We start from the raw sequence: 21,616 nt of genomic DNA, 5'->3' as shown, positions 1-21,616 counted from the left end.
CCCACCTACCACATCATACTCCTCACTCCCTCCCACCTACCACATCATACTCCTCACTCCCTCCCACCCACCACCTTGTACACCTTCACCTACCACGTTGTACACCTCATTCGCTCACCTACCACGTTGTACACCTCACTCCCTCACCTACCACTTTGTACTCCTTACCCCCACACCTACCACCCTGTACTCCTTACCCTACCCCACCACCTCATTATGGTTTCTTCCCCTTTGGGTCTGAAACTCTGTTAACCCCTTTCCATAGATGTTAGCTGACCTGCTGCGTTGCTCCGGTATTTTCTGTGTGTTGTCCTGGATTTCCATATTTGCAGAATCTCTTTTGCTTATCAGTACACTAGACAGGTCTTAACAACAAATCATAGTTTTGTGGCCACTATTTCTGATGTTAGCTTTTATTCCTGATGATTAGATTTACTGCATTTAAATTCCTCAGCTGCTGTAGTGTATCAGTCAGTAACACTGTAATTCTCTTACTATAAATTTTCTCAGTACCAAAAACTGTAAAGGACGTAAAAGCTCAAAGTAAATGTTCTCCTTTTATTTTTTGAAGTTTTCAACGGTGAATGAGTTGAACAAGTTACAGAGCTTGGAACAACTGAAATTCAGTGACTACGCAATGGTGGAACTTGAAAAGAACTCAAAAACAGTGCGGCAGCTTATCATCGCAAAGTTAGAAGGCCTGAAAGTGTTAAATAGAACAGAAGTAAGTGCTTTTGCATAGTATTTAATGAAGAATAAACCTCAGCCCAACAGGCCTTCTCTAGTGTTTATGACTCGTACAAGTCTCCTCCAACTTCATTTCAGTTAATATTAATATAATTGCACATTTAAATGCACATGTGTTAGTTTCACATCGACTGTGATAGTTGATTCCGTGTTCTCCCCCCTCTCTGAGTATAGGCTTTTCTCCTGAACTCCCAATCTACATAAAACCAATGAAGTATTTTCACTCCCAGCCCTCTCCGGCCCCTGACTCCTCCAGCTTCCAACTATATACCTCCAGTGTCGTTTATTTATCAGGTTACTGAGAAGGACGCTCCAACAAGTGAGCTTTGACTATTGACCCTTGAAGCAAGTAGGCTTTGCTTAAATACAAATCTTACTATGTTATTCTATGATTGAATAATAACTGATAACAAATTGTAATATTGCTTTAAAAGGTCATTTGCATTTTAGGAAGTGACTGTCCATATTTTTTGTTATCTGATCACTGGGGTAATTTCTGTTCTGATTATCATATATTCCTTGCTTATTTATATAAGATAATATTGATTCCCTATATGTTATATACAGTCTGGAATTTGTCTTTGTATATAACATCTCTAGATGCTTGTGTGCAATTTGCATGTTGACATCCTGTCCTATAAGGAAGCTCTATTTACACAAGTCAAATGAGTATATTTAGATAAGTGTTTGAATTTAAGCAAATTGTTAAGATTTTTTATTTCTGAAAAGAACAAGTACATGTGATTGTTAGGAATATAATTCAAAAGCAGTGTCATGCCAAAATACTGGTTGGGTCTCAGCTAAGATGCCTTGGGCACCACACCTTTCACAAAGGAGACAGAACCTTTGAGAGATTATGAAAAGATTGGTCCAAAGACTGAGGGAATTTATGAATGCAGGAAATTGAAGGAAGCTTCTGTTCTCAGAGTTAGTTAGGGGCATTGGTAAATTTACTCAGAAAATTCTGGTGGGGTAAATGTTTCCTGTCGTGGCAGGATAGGCCCACTGAGCTGAGAGCCTGAAGTCAAGTGAAAACCCGTGACATATGTTAACACAACTATTTGTTATCATCAGGAATCTCTCGCTTGAAAGATGGTAGAAATAAATTCCTTGGTAATGTTTAAAAAGAAAATTGGATGAATTCTTGAGGGGAAAGGAATCCCTGCTCTGTCATCAATGGTCTGGCATAGGCACAGTGAGCAGAGTAGCATGCCATTCCAAAAACTTAAACAAGCTGGTGGCTACAAGACCCAAGGCAACCTTGGCATTCAGGCAGTCCCTTCAACTTCACCCAACTGAAATAATTTTATATGCAATTGTCAAATCATTTTGCAATTTTTATTAGCACCTGAAATTGATGTTGTGCTAATTGAGCTGTTTAAAAAATTGCTTTGCTTAAATTTAAGAGTTTATAAAGCATTTAAAACAAGCATCTGGAAGATATCAGCAGGTCAAGCAGTATCTGTGGTTGAAATTTTGGGGTTTGAGACTGCGTTGGGACTGAGAGTGTAGAGGGAAGATGGCTGATATACCAAAGTGAGGGGGAGGAGGTAGGCAGGCTGGCAGGTGATAGGTGGAAATGTAAGGAAAAAGTAGGCACATAAGCCAGGTGGGGGAGGAGAGCGCAAAGGCAGAGACTGATAGGTGATGGTGGAACCAGATAAGGTGGGATGATGGGCATGTAGAGTCAGGTGAGCGAGGGGAGGGGGAAGTGCAGGGACATTTGCTGGCAGCTGATAGGTGGAATCAGATAAGCTGGAGATGATAGGCAGATGGAAGCAGATTGGGAGGGGGCTAGGAAAGATGGTAGATGGTAATGTGTTTGATGGGGAGGGGAAAGGGAACAACAAAGACAGAGGCTAACAGGTGATAGATAGAAGCAGACAAGGTGATGGACAGATGGGAATGTGGCTGAAGGGCTGATGATTTGTCATTCAAGAATCAACTTTATTCACCATATGCGTTTACATGTATTAGGTAATTTGCTGTGGTATGTCGATCAGAGTGCAACATACAACAAAAAATAATTACATTCAACAATTATGAAGAATTATATAAAATAGTTAGAGGTTAAAGTATGGATATGGAATAACATGCGCATAAACACAGTGGATTTTGATTAACTGGGCTATTGGTGAATCAGGTCAGCCGCTCTTTTGGGACAACTCTTAAAGAACAAAAATTGATCATGAAAATTACTGGGATTCCCTTTGTATGTTTGAACTATGTCATTTAATTGGGGCAAGAGGCTGTAGCTGGACAGCACCTGTGTGGCCATTAGATGCTACACTGTGCTTTGAGCAAACAGTTTTTATATAACATCAGTTACATATGCTTGTGTTCAAAAAGCAGTGATTTTTGTCATTGATAGTTAGCAAGAAATGAGCAGTAAGACAATTCCGAACTGGTTTTGCTTACTATGATTTCAAGCATTCGGGCTTGGAGAGGGAATAAATGGCTGGGAGTGAAAATAAAACAATTTCACTACTTACACAAGTAAGAAACTACAAAGAATTTGAAGGTATCAACAATCATCTTGAATGTTGCAATGAAAATGAAGATTTGGATGATGTAATCATTGATAGCATTGTATGAAGGGAGTCCATTGTCTGCACTGATTTTGTTCATTGTGTACACTGGATGAATTCCTGTCAGTAACAATTAGGAAGTAATACACAGTTTTATAGTGCCGTTGTAATATTGACAGTGTTCTAATTTGTTCTGTATTATATCTAAATACATAATTTGAATGAAAAAGACCTTTGACATTGGAAGTTTGGAGAAGAGGAGACTTCAGTCAGGTCCACTGCCTGAGAATAAAATGTAGCAGTGGGTCTGGCAGTGAGAAAGAGCTTCAATCAGTGACCAATCCAGACATCAGAAGTTTGGAGAAGAGGAGATTTCAATCAAGTCCACTGCCCGAGGATAAAAGGCAGCAGGGGGTCTGGAGGTGACAAGGAGCTTTGACCAGTGACCAATAGACGTTTGGGCTTGATTAGTGATAATGATGGTTTGTATTTCGCTTGCAAAGATCAGGAGAGAAAAATTTCTCCATTGCTATAGGACTTTTCTTCCTGCCTTTGCTGCTAGGTTTATAGTGACGATTGGTGTGTGTGGATCGATTCCACTCTTTTGGCCAGGGTACATTACACAATGGCACAGCGAGCTGTGATGACTGTGGTGACCACAAGGCTGTAGATTGAGTATCAAAGTTTTCCATCTCCTAGACAGACTGGCTGGCAAGGCTAATGAGTCCCATCTGCCTGGGTTTGGAATCAGAGTTGTCTTTCTCCTAAGCTAGCTGCTAACCAAGGCTGACCAGTTATACCACCGGACACTTGGCCGCGCAATGAACAGGGATGTGGCGTGAAGGCATTGCTATGGGCACAGTAGTGTAGTGGTCCTGCAGCGATCACTACGCCTGAAAAGGAGAAGCTATGGGAGACGCATCTCCTTCTTTAAGTGAGCAGGATGTCCAGCCCAGAATTCACCGGTCCTTGCACTGAATAGAAAAATCAAATTAAATGCAGGCAGAGGCAAGCGCAGCAACTGTCATCTGAGTGGACATGCTCAGAGTGGTGAACGCGAGGCTTAGCTCTTCCAGCTTCAGTCAGAGAAAGCAAAGAAAAGCTTGTTTTTTACTTTCTGTTCTTTATATCTGCTCTGCTAGGATAGTGGAATGCTTCTTTTATGGGATGTGGGAAGGCAGGGAGACTTCCACTGTCCCTGACAACTACAACTGCGAGAAGTACATCCAGCTGCAGCTTCTAACAAACCGTTAAGGAGCTGGAGCTGGAACTGGATGAACTCCGGGTCATTCAGGAGGCTGAGGGATGATAGATAGGCATATAGAGAGGCAGCTACACCCAAAGTGCAGGCCACAGGAAACTGGGTGACAGTCAGGAAGGGGATGGGGTTAAGGAGCCAGTGGAGCCAATGACCTGTGGCCATCCCCCTCAACAACGTTTATCACTTTGGATACTGTTGGGTGGCTGCGGGGTTGACCTAACAGGAAAGTCACAGTGGTTGGGCCTCTGGCACTGAGAAGGAAAGGGGGAGAAGAAGCAGGCTGTGGTGATAGGGTTACATTAGTTAAGGGAACTGACAAGAGGTTCTGCGGGCTAGAACAAATTTCCTGGATGGTATGTTGCCGCCCAGGTTCAGGATATCTCGGATCAAGTCCTCAGTATTCTTATGTGGGAGGATGAACAGCCAGAAGCCATGGTCCATGTCGGTACCAATGACGGGTAGGACAAGTGATGAGGTACTGCAAAGGGAGTTCAGGGAGAGGTGCTAAGTTAAAGGGCAGGACCTCCAGGGTTGTGATCTCAGGATTGCCACCCGTGCCACGTGCTAGTAAGGTCAGAACTGGGAGAATTATAGAGTTTAATACATGGCTAAGGAGTTGGTGTAGGAAGGAGGGCATAGGTTTTTGGATCATTGGGTTCTCTTCCAGAGAAGGTAGGACCTATACAAAAGGGACAGTTTACACCTGAAATGGAGGGGGACTGATATCATAGCAGGAAGGTTTGTTAATGCTGCATGGTTGGGTTTAAACTAGAGTTGCAGGGGGATGGGAACCAGCGTACCAGAAATTAGTGGAGAAATTGTGGAGGCAGATGTTGGTTAAGACTTCAGACAAAGTTAAGAATGAAAAGGTTGAGCATGGTTCAACAAGTGTCATGAGCTGCATATATTACAATGCAAGAAGTATCGTAGGAAAGGTGGATAATAATGTTGAAGATGAGGTAGCTGGTTTACAACCAGAGGCAATATTGTTGATAGGGCAAAATTGCAGTCAACAGGGTGAGTTGCAACGTAAAAGGTGGACAAAATCAAAAAGGAGGAGTACAGGTCTGAAAGTCTTGTATTTGAATGCACATAGTATTCAGAATAAGGTAGATGAGCTTACAGGCAGTAATTTTAAAGAGGATACCAGAAGTTTCTTCAGATACATAAAGTGTAAAAGAGAGGCGAGAGTAATTATTGGACCGCTGGAAAACAATCCTGGAGAGGTAGTGACGGGGGACAACGAAATTGCGGATGAACTGAATAAGTATTTTGCAGCACTGCACACTGTGGAAGACATCAGCTGTATGGTGAAAGTTCCAGATGTTAGGGGGTTATGAAGTGTGTGAAGTTACCATTCGCGAGGGAGATGGGAAACTGAAAGATCTGAAGGAAGATAAGTTGCCTGGATCAGATGGTGTAGACTGCAGGGTTCTGAAATAGGTGGCAGAAGAAATCATTGAGGCATTAGTAATGATCTTTCAAGAATCAAAGTTGGAAAATTGCAAATGTCTCTCCACTCTTCAAGAATGGAGAGAAGTAGAAGACAGGAAATTATAAGACAGTTAATCTGACCTCAGTGTTTGGAAGGTTGTTGGAGTCGGTTATTAAGGATGAGGTCTCCGGGTACTTGGAGGCACATGATAAAATGGGTCATGGTCAGCATGTTTTCCTTGAGGGGAAAATCTTGCCTGACAAATCTGTTGGAATTCTTTGAAGACGTAACAAGCAGGAAAGTTATTCGATGTTGGATTTTCAGAGGGCCTTTGACAACGTGCCGCACATGAGGCTGCTTAACAAGCTATGAGCCCTTAGTATTACAGGAAAGATTCTAGCATGGATAAAGTAGTGGCTGATTGGCAGAAGGTAAAGAGTGGGAATAAAGGGAGCCTTATCTAGTTGGCTGCTGGTGACTAGCAGTTTTCATGGGGGTCTGTGTTGGGACTGATTCTTTTTACGTTATATGTCACTGATTTGGATGATGGAATTGATGGCTTTGTTGCAAAGTTTGCAGACAATATGAAGATCGATGGAGGGACAAGTAGTTTTAAGGAAGTAGAGAGGTTACAGAAGAACTTAGACAGATTAGGAGAATGGGCAAATGAAAGTGCCGAGAAGTGTATGGTCATGCACTTTGGTAGCAGAAATGGAAGGGTTGACTATTTTCTAAGTAGAGAGAAAATACAAAGACCTGAGGTGCAAAGGAACCTGAGAGTCCTTGTGCAGAATTCCCTAAAGGTTAATTTGCAGGTTGAGGCTGTGGTGAGGAAGGCGAATGCAATTTCAAGAGTTGTAGAATATAAAAGCAAGGATGTAATGTTGAGACCTTATAAGGCACTGGTGAGGCTTCACTTGGAGTATTGTGAGCAAGTTTGGGCCTCTTGTCTTAGAAAGGATGTGCTGAAACTGGAGACGGTTCAAAGGAGGTTCACGAAAATGATTCCAGGATGAAATGGCTTGTTATACGATGGCTCTGGGCCTGTATTCACTAGAGTTCATTGAAACCTATCGAATGAGGAAAGGCCTTGATAGAATGGACATGGAGAGGAAGTTTCCTGTGGTGGGAGAGTCTAAGACCAGAGGGGACAGTCTCAGAATAGAGGGGCGTCTTTTTAGAATGGAGATGAGGAGGAATTTCTTTAGCGAGTGAGTGGTGGATCTCTGGAATTCTTTGCCACAGGCAGCTGTGGAGGCCGTCTTTATTTATATTTAAGGCAGAGGTTGATAGATTCTGGACTTTTCGGGGTATGAAGGGATACAGGTAGAAGGCAGGAGATTGGGGCTGAGAGGACAATTGTATCATCCATGATGAAATAGTGGAGCAGACTTGATGGGCCAAATGGCCTTATTCTGCTCCTATATCTTATATTCTTATGGTCTTATAATTTAGTTACTCAGTTAAATGGTAATTCATCTTTTTTGTACCTTTTTATATATATATAAAAAGGTTTGACAAACATTGAATTTTTTGAAGAAGTTACAAGGAATGTTGACGAGGGTAAGGCAGTGGATGTAGTCTATATGGACTTCAGCAAAGCCTTTGACAAAGTTCCACATGGAAGGTTAGTTAAGAAGGTTCAATCGTTAGGTATTAAAGCTGGAGTAATAAAATGGATTCAACAGTGGCTAGATGGGAGATGCCAGAGAATAGTGGTGGATAATTGTTTATTGGGATGGAGGCCGGTGACTAGCGGGGTGTCTCAGGGATCTGTTTTGGGCCCAATGTTGTTTGTAATATACATAAATGATCTGGATGATGGAGTGGTAAATTGGATTAGTAAGTATGCTGATGATACTAAGGTAGGAGGTGTTGTGGATAATGAGGTGGGTTTTCAAAGCTTGCAGGGAGATTTATGCCGGTTAGAAGAATGGGCTGAACGTTGGCAGATGGAGTTTAATGCTGAGAAGTGTGAGGTTCTACATTTTGGCAGGAATAATCCAAATAGAACACACAGGGTAAATGGTAGGGCATTGAGTAATGCAGTAGAACAGAGAGATTTAGGAATAACAGTGCATAGTACCCTGAAGGTGGAGTCTCATGTAGATAGGGTGGTGAAGAAGGCTTTTGGAACACTGGCCTTTATAAATCAGAGCATTGAGTACAGAAGTTGGGATGTAATGTTAAAATTGTACAAGGCATTGGTAAGGCCAAATTTGGAATATTGTGTACAGTTCTGGTCACCGAATTATAGGAAAGATATCAGTAAATTAGAGAGAGTGCAGAGACGATCTACTAGGATGTTACCTGGGTTTCAGCAATTAAGTTACAGAGAAAGGTTGAACAAGTTAGGTCTCTATTCATTGGAGCGTAGAAGGTTGAGGGGGGATTTGATCGAGGTATTTAAAATTTTGAGAGGGATAGATAGAGTTGACGTGAATAGGCTGTTTCCATTGAGAGTAGGGGAGATTCAAACGAGAGGACATGATTTGAGAGTTAGGGGGCAAAAGTTTAAGGGAAACACGAGGGGGTATTTCTTTACTCAGAGAGTGATAGCTGTGTGGAATGAGCTTCCTGTAGAAGTAGTAGAGGCCAGTTCAGTTGTGTCATTTAAGGTAAAATTGGATAGGTACATGGACAGGAAAGGAGTGGAGGGTTATGAGCTGAGTGCGGGTAGGTGGGACTAGGTGAGATTAAGAGTTCGGCACGGACTAGGCGGGCCGAGATGGCCTGTTTCCGTGCTGTGATTGTTATATGGTTATATATCCATGAAACTTAAGCTTCATTGGGCCAAAATGTACTAGTCCCAATGTGTCCCAATTAACCAGAATGCACAGTACAAAAATATCAGCTTGGCTTACAATGTAAACAGCATTGTAAAAAGATAATTTAAACTATTTGCATTGACTGAGGTTTCCAGAGCAGCCTTTTGCACTGCCTAAGTGAAGCCAGACACTAACTAGAGCCAACCAGTCCATCCAGTTACCTGTACCAAAGGTTGTCCCCTCTCATATGCCCGTCCTTTCCTGGGCTGACATCTTGATGAACTCTTTGAGAAAACTTGCTTGGACCCTGTAATGCCTTAGGATTTCAACTGAATTCATAACTGAAAATCCAAAAACAAAGGCAGATGCTGGAAATTTGAAAGAGAAACAGAAAATGCTGGAAAAGCTCTGCAGGTTTGACTGCATCAGTTAATGTTTCTGACTTGGGGACCATTCATCAGATCTGTTCTGTTCAAAGACCTGGAGCTTTCTCCACAGATGTTGTCATATCGGCTGAGATTTTTCTTTATTGAATTTATACATGAGTTACAAATGTACATGTGTTAAAACTATGCTTGTAACATGGGTTTCCTCTGGGTGCTTCATTTCCTTTGAAAGTCCAAAGGTGTACCGGTTAGTAGGTTAATTGGTCATTGTAAATTGTCGGGTGGTTAGGCTAGGGTTAAACAGATGGGTTGCTGGGTGGTGTAGCTTGGTGGCCCAGAAAGGCCTGTTCCATGTTATATCTCTAAATAAAATAAAATAAATCCGTATGAAGTAAAGACAATCAGACTTACTTCAGTGATAGTTATTACTATGCAACAACATCAATCTAAAAGTCTTGTCAGTTCAGAAGGTAAAAATTCTCTAATATAACCTACTAACAACTCTTGGCCATACTGAAGAAGCAGTGTGTATTTATACAGCAGCACAATTCACTACCAAATGCAACAATCTGCTGGAGGAACTCAGGAGCTCGAGCAGCATCATCTGGCAGGGGAAGGAATCGTCAATTACCTAGCATGATGCTGCTTGACCTGCTGAGTTCCTCCAGCAGATTACTTGTGGCTCCAGATTCCAGAGTCTACAGTGTCTTGTGTCTCCAGACATTACTAAATAACTGCACAACACGCCCAAAAACTCACCCAGTCAAGCAGCACGGAGGGGGGGTAAACATTCGATGTTTTGGTCCAAGACATTTCTTCAGGATTGGAATGGAAGAGGGAAGAAGCCAGAGTAAAATGATGGCGGAAGGGGAAGGAGTACAAGTTGGCAGATGATAGGTGAGAACAGGTGAAGGAGAAGATGGGCTGGTGGGGGAAGGGGATAAAGTTAGAAGCTGGGAGGTGATAGGTAGAAGAGGTAAAGAGCTGAAAAAGAAGGAATCTGATAGGAGTGGAGCATGGGAGAAAGGGGAGGAGGGGAACCAGAGGGTGGTGATGGGCAGGTGAGGAGAAGAGAACGGGTGAGAGCTGAACTAGAATGGGGAATGGACAAACAGAGAAGGGAAAATGGGAAGAAATTATCGCAAGTTAGAGAGAAATAAATGCTCATGCTGTCAAGTTGAAGGCTACTCAGATGGAAACTGCTATTAATCCTCTTCTGCCTCTAATTAGAATCCACTCCACTTCGCGATTTTGTGGTGCCAAGTGGTGTTGGTTGTTATGTGCTTCCTGCAGTCACTCTACAGGTGTTCTGTTCCATTTCAGTGGCCAATGAAATTGTTTGATTATGAATGGTTATTGGTAATACCTATATCCTCTGTTTTTAAATGCATAAGCTTCCATTTAATTCATGTTCATTTTTCTGCAGTGTGTCTCTTCACTAACGTTTACGTGTTGGTACAGATTTCAGCTGATGAGAGGAAGGGAGCAGAACTAGACTATCGCAAGAAGTATGGGATGGACTGGCTAAAAGCTGGAGGGAACCAGAATCCAGAAAAAAACAGGCCTAATAAGGAATTCTGTGCCGAACATCCTAGATATCAAGTGCTCATAGAGAGTGAGTAAATCTCTGCCAAATCGTCCTATTCTTACCTTCACTGGCATGTGGCACAGGCAGCAATCCAGGGATTATTGCCCTTGAGGACCTGCTTTTCATCTTTCTACTCAGCTCCCTATGTTCTCTCTTCAGGACCTCATTCTTTTTCCTTTTGATATCATTGTTGCCAATATGTACCACAACCTCTGGCTGCTCAGCACCCCTTCACTCGCTACTAGAATGCTGTGGGACCAGTCTGAGACATCCCTGACCCTGGCACCTGGGAGGCAATATACCATCTGGGTGTCTCAGTCACATCCACAGAATCTCCTATGTGCTCCTTTAACAATTGAATCCCGTGTCACTCTCTTCTTCCCCCTATCCCTTCTGAACCACAGAATCGGACTCAGTGCCAGAGACCTGGTCATCGCAACTTCCTCCTGGTAGGTCACTCCCCACAACCGTATCCAAAGCAGTGTACTTATTATTGAGGGGAACAACCACAGTGATACTCTACACACTCTGTCTATTCTCTTTCCCTCTCCTGACAATCACCCAACTACCCCCCTGTAGCTCCTATCTATTACCTCCTCGTTCTCAGTCTGTAAGGACCTGCAGCTGGATGCACTTTGTGCAGATGTAGTTATCACGGAGATTGGAGGTGTCCCATAGTTACCACATCTTACATGAAGAACTCACCACTGACCCATTCTCCCTGCACTAGCTGTGCACTAATAGAGAAAGAAAGAAAGAAACTTGCCTGGAGCCTTTGCCTCTTCTCTGCTCAAGAGCCGAAACCTGAAAACAATCCACTCTAACACCGTCCCACTCACACTACGGTCGCTCTGCTTAAACCTGACTTGTTTCTATTGGCCTTTGGCAAGTGCCTAATAAATTGCAATGATTGAAGCTCGCTGGAAATAGCCCTGAGCTCTCTCATTGTGAATGAGGTAGTAGTAGTTTCTGTTTGAAACAGTGTTGATCTTAACTGTTGAGCTTTGAAGTGAGGCAAACAGGTTTACAAAGTCTGCTTTGGTTTCCCTGTGCAGAGTATGGACCTCCAGAGAACGAGGAGATGGAGCAACAGAAGTTGTTTGCCCTGAAGGATCAGCTGTTAGGTGAGGTCATACTTTTTGGAAATTAAATCTGAACAATGCTACAAAACTATTTTTATAAAGCAGGGATCACAGTTGTGTTACCTGCAATACAAACTAATTGAACAATGAGATGGTGCATTTTAATAGGAGCAATACTGCTGGGGAAAGGTCTACACGTAGCAGTGGGATCTGGAGACACAGAAATCCAAACGGAAAACCAAACTGCTGGAAAAACTCAGAGCAGTATCAGTGCAGGCAAAGGGATGGCTGAACAGCTTCACTCTGTCTGGTACAACAGATGGGATTTCCCAGTGGTCAGCCATTTCAGTTCAACTTCCCATTCTTTCTCCAACTCTGCTGCCACAATGGGCAACTCGTGAGTTGGGGGAGCCGCACCTCATACTCCATCTGGGTAGCTCCAATCTGATGGCATGAACATTGATTTCTCTGACTTCTCCCCCCACTCCTTTTTCTTCTATTCCCCATACTGGGTCCCCTCTTACCCCTTCTTCTCACCTGACCCAAACCTCCATCTTTTGTCCCTTTTCCTTCCCTGTCTCCCATAGTCTACTCTCCCATCAGATTCCTTCTCTTCCACCTGTCCCCTGCCAACTTCTTCCTTCATTTCACTTCAACCAACTTCCCACTCATCTGGTTTCTCCTGTCACTTTCTGGTTTGTACTCCTTCCCCTTCCCCCACCACCTCATTCCCCTGTCCTCCCCCTTCCTTTCCAGTGCTGATGAAGGGTCTCGGCCTGAAGCATCGACCATGTATTCCTCTCCATAGATGCTGCCTGACCTGTTAAATTCCTCCAGCGTTTGGTGTGTGTTACAAATGGATGGTGGATGATTTTTTGAGTTAGATCGTGACTCTGCATCAGGACTGAGAGTGTATAGGTGGAGATGTTTGCTATGGAGATGGAGTGAGACGAGGGTGGCAGATGATAAGTGGAACCAGATGAGGAGGGGACGGTGAGCAGGGTGGGGGAGAGGAATAGATCTAGTTAATGGGTTGGAAGGAGAGATTAAAAAAAGGAGAGAGAATCTAGTTGGACTTGGTAGAATTGAGAAATGAAAACGTGCTTTAAGTTATACGAACTTGTAAAATTCAGTGGGGTGGCAAGGTAGCGTGATGGTTAGTGTCTTTTCTTTTTACAATATTTTTATTCAGAAGAAAAAACAAGATTTACAGAGTGTAACACACAGATACATCTCAACATAACTTGTGTACATTCATATATTGTAATAAAATTGATGAAAATGTTATAGCATTACACAAAGGTATATCACTCTGTAATCAAAAATTTAAAGATAGGTCATACATCATAAAAGAAGTTTTTTATATTAAAAAAAAGTCAACCCCCTACCAACTACCAAAGAAAAAAGCTGATGGATGATAATGGATAATTAGAAAAAAAAACATATCCACTTAAGAAGAGAAGATAAAAATATACCTAAAAGTCTGTGCACTGTTAAACTTTATAAATTGGAAAAATAATTTAGGAAAGGTCCCCAGATATAATAAAAAGATTGTTTCGAATTTAAGACTGAGCAGCGGATCTTTTCTAACTTTAAATAAGACAAAATATCATGTAGCCATTGAAGATGTGTAGAAGGGGTAGGCTCCTTCCATTTAAGCAAGATTGCTCTTCTTGCTAAAAGAGAGGTAAAAACTAAAACCTGTAGGTTAGAAGTATTTAAAGTTATATCTTCATTTGCAATAATACCAAACAAGGCAGTAAGGGGATTTGGGTCAAATTGGACCCTGAAAAGTTGTAAGAAGGTATGGAATACTTACTGCCAAAACTTTTCAATTTTAGGGCAAAACCAAAACATATGAATTAAAGAGGCATCAGCAGAGTTGCAATTATTACAAAGTGGAGAAACATTCAGGTAAAAACTGGAGAGCTTCTGTTCAGAAATGTAAGCTCTATGAACCACTTTAAATTGTAGAAAATGACGAGCACAGAAAGATGATTTATTAACCCGTTTAAGAATTTTATTCCATCTATCATCAGAAATCTGACAATTTAGGTCATCCTCCCAAGCTTTTTTTATTTTATCTAAAAAGTCTTGTCTAGAATCAATCAACAAGTTATAGATACCAGTAATAGAACCATTAACAAAAGGTTTTAAATTTAAGAGATCGTCCAGTAAATTTTTATCAGGACCTATAGGAAAAGTAGTTAATTGGAAACGTAAGAAATCTCTAATTTGAAGGTATCTGTAAAAATGTGTTTTTGGGAGTGCAAAGTGGTTAGTGTAATGCTGTTACAGAGCCAGCAACCAGGGTTCACTTCCCATCACTGTCTTTAATAAGTTTGTGTATTCTCCCACAAAATGCTGGAGGAACTGAGCAAGCCAGGCAGCATCTATAGGAAAAAGGTATAGTTGACATTTCAGGCTGAGACCCTTTGGCAGGACCCGCCAAAGGGACTTGGCCCGAAATGTTTTTCCTCCAGCATTTCCAGCATCTGCAGATTTTCTCTTGTTTGTATGTTCTCCCTGTGACCGAGTGGGTTTCCTCCAGGTACTCCAATTTCCTCAGAGAGATAGCTGGATTTCCTCAAATGCTGAGCTGGTATATATTCTATCAAATACTATAATAACTCTCTGAATTTAAACAAGGAGACCATAAGACATAGAAGCATAATTAGGTTAATTGGCCCATCGAGTCTGCTCTGCTATTCCAACACAGCTGATTTATTATCTGTATCAACACCATTCTCCTGCTTTCTCTCCATAACCTTTAACACTCTGACTAATCCACCATCTCCTTGCTGTTTGGAAGCAATGTGGACAGAAAAGGGACTACTGATAAACTTTGTATCTTTAGCTAAGTTACAAAATCTTAGATTGTGGTTATATGGGTTTAACATAAGATATGTTTCGTGTGAGATGCCCTCCTGTTTGTAAGTCTGAACCCTCTACAGCACGAATTGAAGGGGAAGCTAGGGGTATGCTGCTGGAATGAGGAGCAGATGACACTAGCATGGAGCATAATTGAGTGGCCTGTCTGAGTATTGTAAGTGTCTCTTTCCACATGCAGAGTGGAAATCTTGTAAATCTTCTACATCGTTTTTAAAGCTAATTTTTAAAATTCTTTCTTACCTCTACCACTGTACCACTGAGAGCATACTCACCAACTGCATCTCAGTGTGGTATGACAATTCTCCCATATTGGACTGCAAAGCACTCCAGCGTGTGGTGAAAACTGCCCAGCGGATTATCAGCACCCAATTCTTAGTGATGTTCACCATTGAGAACATCTACCATAAGCGCTGCCTAGGCAGGGCGAAAAGCATTATCAAGGATGCATCTCACCCTAACTGTGGACTCTTTACTCTCCTCCCATCCGGTAGGCACTACAGGAGCCTCTGCTCCCGCACCAGCAGGCACAGGAAGAGTTTCTTCCCTGAGGCTGTGACCCTGCTGAACCTCACATCACAGCGCTAAACAGTATTGCACCCATATTATACTGTCTCAGTACTTTTGTATTTGTGTGCTGTAGCACTGACTTTTTATTCGCAGTTATTTAGTAAGTAACACTATTCCTTGTATTTCTGGTTAGATGCTAACAGCATTTAATTTGGCTTTGTATCTGTACTTGGCACAATGACAATAAAGTTGAATGTAATCTAATCTTCTCTTCTCATATTTGTACATCTGTGCACTTGTAATGCTACTCTGCCACGGTAATTTCCTTTGGGATCAGTAATGTGTCTATCTATCTAGATTGTCTTGTCACACCTTGAGATAATGTTGCCCTGGTTACTCATCTCCACTGCACTGGGATTTGGGATGCGGTGGGCTGTATCAGAGCACTGTGATTGGATCTCAAAATGTCAGAGTTTTAGTTCTGGGATAGAACCGACTGGATATATAAAGGGAGTAGATGAACTGAGTGGTAAAATAATGCCAAGAAAATGATCTGTTATTGTGCCTCACAGCTTTGACTATCAGATGTCCAGATAAACCAGATCAGAAGTTATTAGAGAAGAAACTACCAGGTAAGAAAAGAGTTCATCATTTGCTCTTCTGGAGAGAAAGACAAAGCACTTTGCATGTTTTGTATAAAACAAAAAATATCTTTCATTTCTCTAATACCTTTTACAGCGAGCTGTAGCATTTTACCACCGGTGAATTACTACTTTAAATGTAGTCACGATTTTAACGAGAATTAGGGGTGGCAATTTGTACAAAGGCAACTCCTGTAAAGACCAGAATCACAGTCGACAAGTGCTTTAGATGGAATTGGCATTTGTTATCTATGGAAACTGAAAATGAGTTACAACCAAATCACTTGATAAACAAAAGAATATCTTGTTTCATTAACTTTTCTCTGCTGAACACATCTCTTCCCACTTATTATCTCCTCCAACACTTTTCCAAATCTTCAGTGACTACCTCTGAAGAAATGTGGATGGAGTGTGTGTTTGTGTACCTGTCCTGAACAATTTCCTCACATCTATAGTACTGTAAAACTACTGGTCTCTAGTGGTGCTATACTGGTGGAGTTCCAAGACTATTGGCTGATATTAATACCCCAACACACTCCACTTCACTTCTTTTAGATGTTATGAAGTATTATTAAAAAATTCCAGGATGTAAAGGGAGGGTGGGAGGCAAAGCTCAAGCAGAGAACGTTACTTGGTGAGCCAGACATCAGATGGTAGAAAGTGGGTTATCATTGTTTTAGACCGTTATAAGGTATGATCAGAATTAGGCCATCTGGCACATTGAGTGTTGCACCATTCAATCATGTTGATTTTATTCATTTTATTTAGAGATACAGCAAGGTAACAGGCCTCCCAGACCACCAGGCTCGTACCACCCAATTACACCCCTATGATCTATTAACCTACTAACCTGTACATCTTTGGAAAGTGGGAAGAAACCAGAGTAGCTGGAGGAAACATATGGAGAGAACATACAGACATTGGTGGGAGTTGAACCCAGGTCACTGGTGCTATAAAGTGTTACACTAACTGCCCCGCTACTGTGCTGCCCCATGTTTTATTACTTACTTTTCCTCTCAACCCATTCTCCTGCCTTCTCCCTGTAACTTTTGATGCCCTTACTAAATAAAAGGTATGATTATTGGTTAATCCTCATTACAGGTGCCTCTAATTTCCTGATTAACATTAGACCCTACATCATTCCTATTGCTTATCAGCCAAATGGCAAAATGCTTTCTGTCCCTGGCTGCTTCAGAGCTCAGTATATTAATTACTTGTCGTGATAAAGTGTCTCAGCCTCAACATCAACTGTTTATCCTCCCCATTGATGGTGCCTGACCTGCCGACCTCCAGCATTCTGTGTGTGTGTGTTGCTCTGGATTTCCAGCATCTGCAGAACCTCTGGTGTTTATTTGATTTTTCAAGTTAAGATCTTTTCTCTCGACTGCCTTTCATTCCTAACCTTGTTCACTGCACAATTTGTCTGCAACACTATCAAATTGTGATCATTTGCTAATTCAATTTGCAATAGCTGAGGATGCTTTAGAACATTAAAAAGGATGGTGTTGTGTCTTAATGGAATCCCTGAAGCCTCAAACTCACAAAAGGAACTGAATGTTTATTTTTTTGCCATTGATATAGATTCCATGACCATTCAGAAAGTAAAGGGGCTGCTTCATCGATTGTTCAAAGTTCCAAGTGCTGAAATAAAATTAACGTACATCACTTCAAAGGTGAGATTCAAGATTCAAGACTGTTTATTGTCATTCTTCAGTAAGTGAATGCAAAAGAAAACATAATGATTGTTACTCCAGGTTCAACATTAAAAAACACAATAGATATAAGTACACAAGATTAACTAATATGCATAAGATAAGGCACTTCTATTGAGATAATACCAAATATTGCTTAGTTGTTTAGCATGGTAGTGCAGACACACACATCCTGCAGTTACTTAGTACTAAAATCAAAACTGTATGTCTCACCCCAGTGCAAGGGGTATTATAAAAGTATGAACAGAAATATTACTTGGGCTTATGCTAAAACACAGTGTTACGTAATCTTAGCTTAATACACTTTATTATTGGTAAACTAATTAATATTAGCTACTACTACCACCACCCCTGGCCGTGTGTTCCATGTATTCACCAGTCTCTACATTTAAAAGAAAAGCTCTCTCTAGATACCTCCTCTATACTTTCATCCCAGCATCCTAAATTAATTTACCAAGAAATACCTGCCCTCAGTGGTCATGTCCACGACACTTAACCAGCTCTGGCCAGATGAATAAAAACACAAAGTTCCACTACATTGGTCCTTACAGGGGCAGATTTGGAAGGCTCTGCACTTGTGGGCTGCCCCCAGCACATCCTTGGATGTTTTGGTTGTTAGCGCAAATGGTGCATTTCACTGTATGTTTTGAAGTACATGTGATAAATAAATCTGAAAATTATTGTCATGTACACCACAGTGCAGTGAAAATCTTTGTTTTCTCATGCCAACTGTGTACATTGGATGTTTGTATAGTTTTTGTATTTCTTTATTTTCCTGTAAATGCCTGCAAGAAAATGATTCTCAAGGTTGTATGTAGTGACATGATACATCCTATGATAATAAATTTGCTTTGAGGTAATTTATCACATCAGTTCATTAAGAAATATTACATTAATACACCATGAAGTGATTTGTTTTTTATTAACACTATGCAATATTGTGTACTTTTCCAGTAGCATACTGAAATTGTTGTGTGTATGTTTCTTATAAATGTGATTAGTGACAGAGACTATGTACCTTTCCACAGATGGATATGGAGATCGATATAAATAATGATCTGCAGCCCCTTTCCTATTATTCAATCGAGAGTGGAGACTGTATATTAGTTCGGTGGTAGGTGTGTATATTTCAGGAAAAGGAAGGCCATTCAGCATTCAAGGGAAGACGTTTCTCAGAAGAAGCCCAGTTCTCTGTTGCAGATGCACATGTTCTCATATTCACACACACACACACACACACACGGAGCTTTGGGAGTGGTTCCTGTTACTTACTGGCAAACAGCCCTTTGTGAGCTCACTCTGCACCTGCAGACCATGGTGCAGCTACTAGAGTTCAAAATATAACTTGCATCCACAACATTAATCTCAGCTTTTTATTTAATTGTCTTTTGGTTAAAAATAAGTTCACAATGAACAGAACTGAAGGTGCAGTTGGTAGCAACTTTAAAATAATGTTGTCTGTTTAACCATGGGGACACCTAATGCCTCCAGTATCCTAATGTTGACTTCAGGTGATTGATATTTGATGTTTGCATCCTGTGGTTCTGAACCTAGAATAATTTGATCAGAGTTGAAAGGTTTATTGTTAAGTGGTTGGGTGTTGGGCCTTAGTTTTACTGCATTGGACTGAATTCATTTGTGTAACAAATGTTTTAACTTCTGACGATGAGGGAGTTTGTATGATTTTTGTCTGTTATCCTCTTTTGTCCTTCACAACATGAAGGGTAAACATGACAGATCTGCGTCATTGCTGACTGCCCAGCAGATTTACGCTGGAAGTGGCCTTTCTCCTTCCCTACTGCCCCTTTCATGGTCTGTGACGGAGACAGGGAGTTGGTGGTCTAAAATGCACTGGCGCTTTTAAAGACATTCCTGGGGAGACGCATTCTAATTCCTATGTAAACTGTTAAAAAGTTTTAGTTAGGAAGCACTTGCTGACACAGCACTGTGAGTTGAAGACTTTTTTTCAGTGTAGAACAGGCCGTTGAGCCCATGATGTTGTGCCAATGGATTAACCTACTCCAAGGTCAATCTAACCCTTCCCTCCCCATAGCCCTCCTTTTTCTATTGTCCATGTGCCTATCTAAGAGTCTCTTAAATTTCCTTAATGTACCTGCCTCTACCATAACTCCAGGCAATGTGTTCCACACACCTATCACTCTGTGTTTAAAAGAAAGCCTATTTTTGACAACTCCCAACAACTTAAAGTTATGCCCCTTGCATTAGCCATTTGCAATGCACCTTTCTTACCCTTATGAATTATAGTAAGTCATGTTTAATTCTTTTATCTTTTCCTTCCAATTCATGAAATGGGCTCATGACACTTTCTCTTTACTTCCTACGTACTTGCTAACATCTCCATACTATCCAGTTTTACCCTTTGAGTGATTACAATTAGGTAACTACTGAAGTGAAACTGCAACTGAAGACCACAATTCATAGGACCAGAATTAGACCATTTGGCCCATCGAATCTGCTCTGCCATTCTGTCATTCATCGCTGATTTACACCTCTGTCCCTAGAATATCTCAGCCACATTAAGTTCATCATGGAAGGCTGACCTGCCCATCTCACACTCTCCACATGCTGGTAGATGGTGTCACAGACAGACATTTCAATAGTGATAAATGAAACATCAAACCTCAGGCCCTCGCTTCAGTGTCATCTGCACTGTGAGTAACAGTACCTTTGTCCTGTTATCATTTACTCTCAGCCCAGATTTCTTTTGTGTTCAGGTTTTGCAAGTGTGATTGGATCGAAAGCAGAGTAGTGACAAAGTGGTAGAATAGAAACATTTTCTGTTTCTCCTCTCTCCACAGGTGCTGTCTTTTCTCTTTTATTGTTCTCCAGGGCTTATCCCAAATTGTGTAGAATTATTTTCTTCTGGTAAGGTTTTCTCAGCAGACTTCCCAAAGAGTCTCACACATCTTTAGAGTGTTGTAGTTTCTAAGAGTTCTGATTATGTTTGACATTGATAAGTAGTTGTATGAGAAACTAATGCAAAACCCATTCCTCTTTGCTCAAAATAAAAAAATTTTGCTGCAATCAAACATTCCTTCTCATTAGCTGAATCACAACAAGATGAATCATTCACAGGGTGGACAGTAACTGTATCTGTTCCACACTTATAACATTGTATTCTGTGTGCTGAAATCAAGGACAGGACAAGATTGTTATAGAACTACCTTTTGTGTTTGTTGAACATTCTTACTGTATTTGTACAGTAGGGAAGAAAAACATTTCATTCCAAAACACTAGCTGTGCAGTTAATTAACTACTTCCATGATAACCCAACTAGCTCTGTCAGTAGAACATGAGACTCTAATCTCAGGTTTGTGAGCTCGAGCCCCATGTTAGACAATAGGTTTGTGGCACAGTAGCATGACGCTTAGTGTAATGCTATGCAGTGCCAGCAACCAAGCTTAAATTTTGCCACTGTTCTCTGTGAGGAATTTGTACGTTCTCCCCATGACTGCATGGATTTCCTCTGGGTACTCTGGTTTCTTCACATCCTCCAAAGATATACAGGTTAGTGGGTTAATTGGTCATGTGTTCGTTGGGCTGGTTACCGTGCTGAATCTCAAAGTAACAATAAATTAAGGGGCAGCACGGTTAGTGTAATGTTATTAAAGGTTCAATTCTGTAAGGAGTTTATACGTTTTCCACATGACCACCTTTCCTCTGGATGCTCCACTTCCATCTCACGTTCTGAAGATGTATGTATAGGTTAGTAGGTTAATAAGTGACAGGGGTGTAATTGCATGGTTTGGGCTCGTTGAGCCTGATATTATGCTTATCTCTAAATAAACAAAATAAAATATCTTAGGATGCAGATGGAAACTTCAGTTATCAAGTCCTTCACTCATATCCCTGAACCCTAATGAATTGACCCTGTTTTGAACTGCCCCAGTTGATATGGAGCTGGGGTTCTGTACTGCTTTAATTTTCCTCATCTGAATTCTCACCCTGTCCTTCCTACTGAAAAATAACTGACATTCTTGAAATTTATTGCATCCTCTTTTCCCAGAGCACTGCTGCCTTTCGCTGGGCACATTGTCTCACAGCAGGA

At 41.2% G+C, this 21,616-nt stretch overlaps 1 protein-coding gene across 1 annotated transcript in view; it reads left to right on the top strand.

The window, feature by feature from the left end:
* The window catches only part of tbce (tubulin folding cofactor E), a 68,147-nt gene extending 47,550 nt beyond the window's left edge, over window positions 1-20,597 (top strand). Inside the window, 6 exon segments of the mRNA XM_059982162.1 lie at window positions 572-724; window positions 10,587-10,740; window positions 11,769-11,837; window positions 15,767-15,826; window positions 17,417-17,508; window positions 18,576-20,597. Of these exon segments, the coding sequence (XP_059838145.1) occupies window positions 572-724; window positions 10,587-10,740; window positions 11,769-11,837; window positions 15,767-15,826; window positions 17,417-17,508; window positions 18,576-18,665 (618 nt within the window). The 3' untranslated portion in view covers window positions 18,666-20,597.
* The last annotated feature ends 1,019 nt before the right edge of the window (window positions 20,598-21,616 follow it).

This window comes from Hypanus sabinus, chromosome 10, assembly GCF_030144855.1.
Source record: "Hypanus sabinus isolate sHypSab1 chromosome 10, sHypSab1.hap1, whole genome shotgun sequence".
Classification (NCBI taxonomy): Eukaryota; Metazoa; Chordata; class Chondrichthyes; order Myliobatiformes; family Dasyatidae; genus Hypanus; species Hypanus sabinus.
The sequence above is the reverse complement of the archived record's forward strand: the minus strand, read 5'-3'. Positions and strand labels throughout refer to the sequence as shown.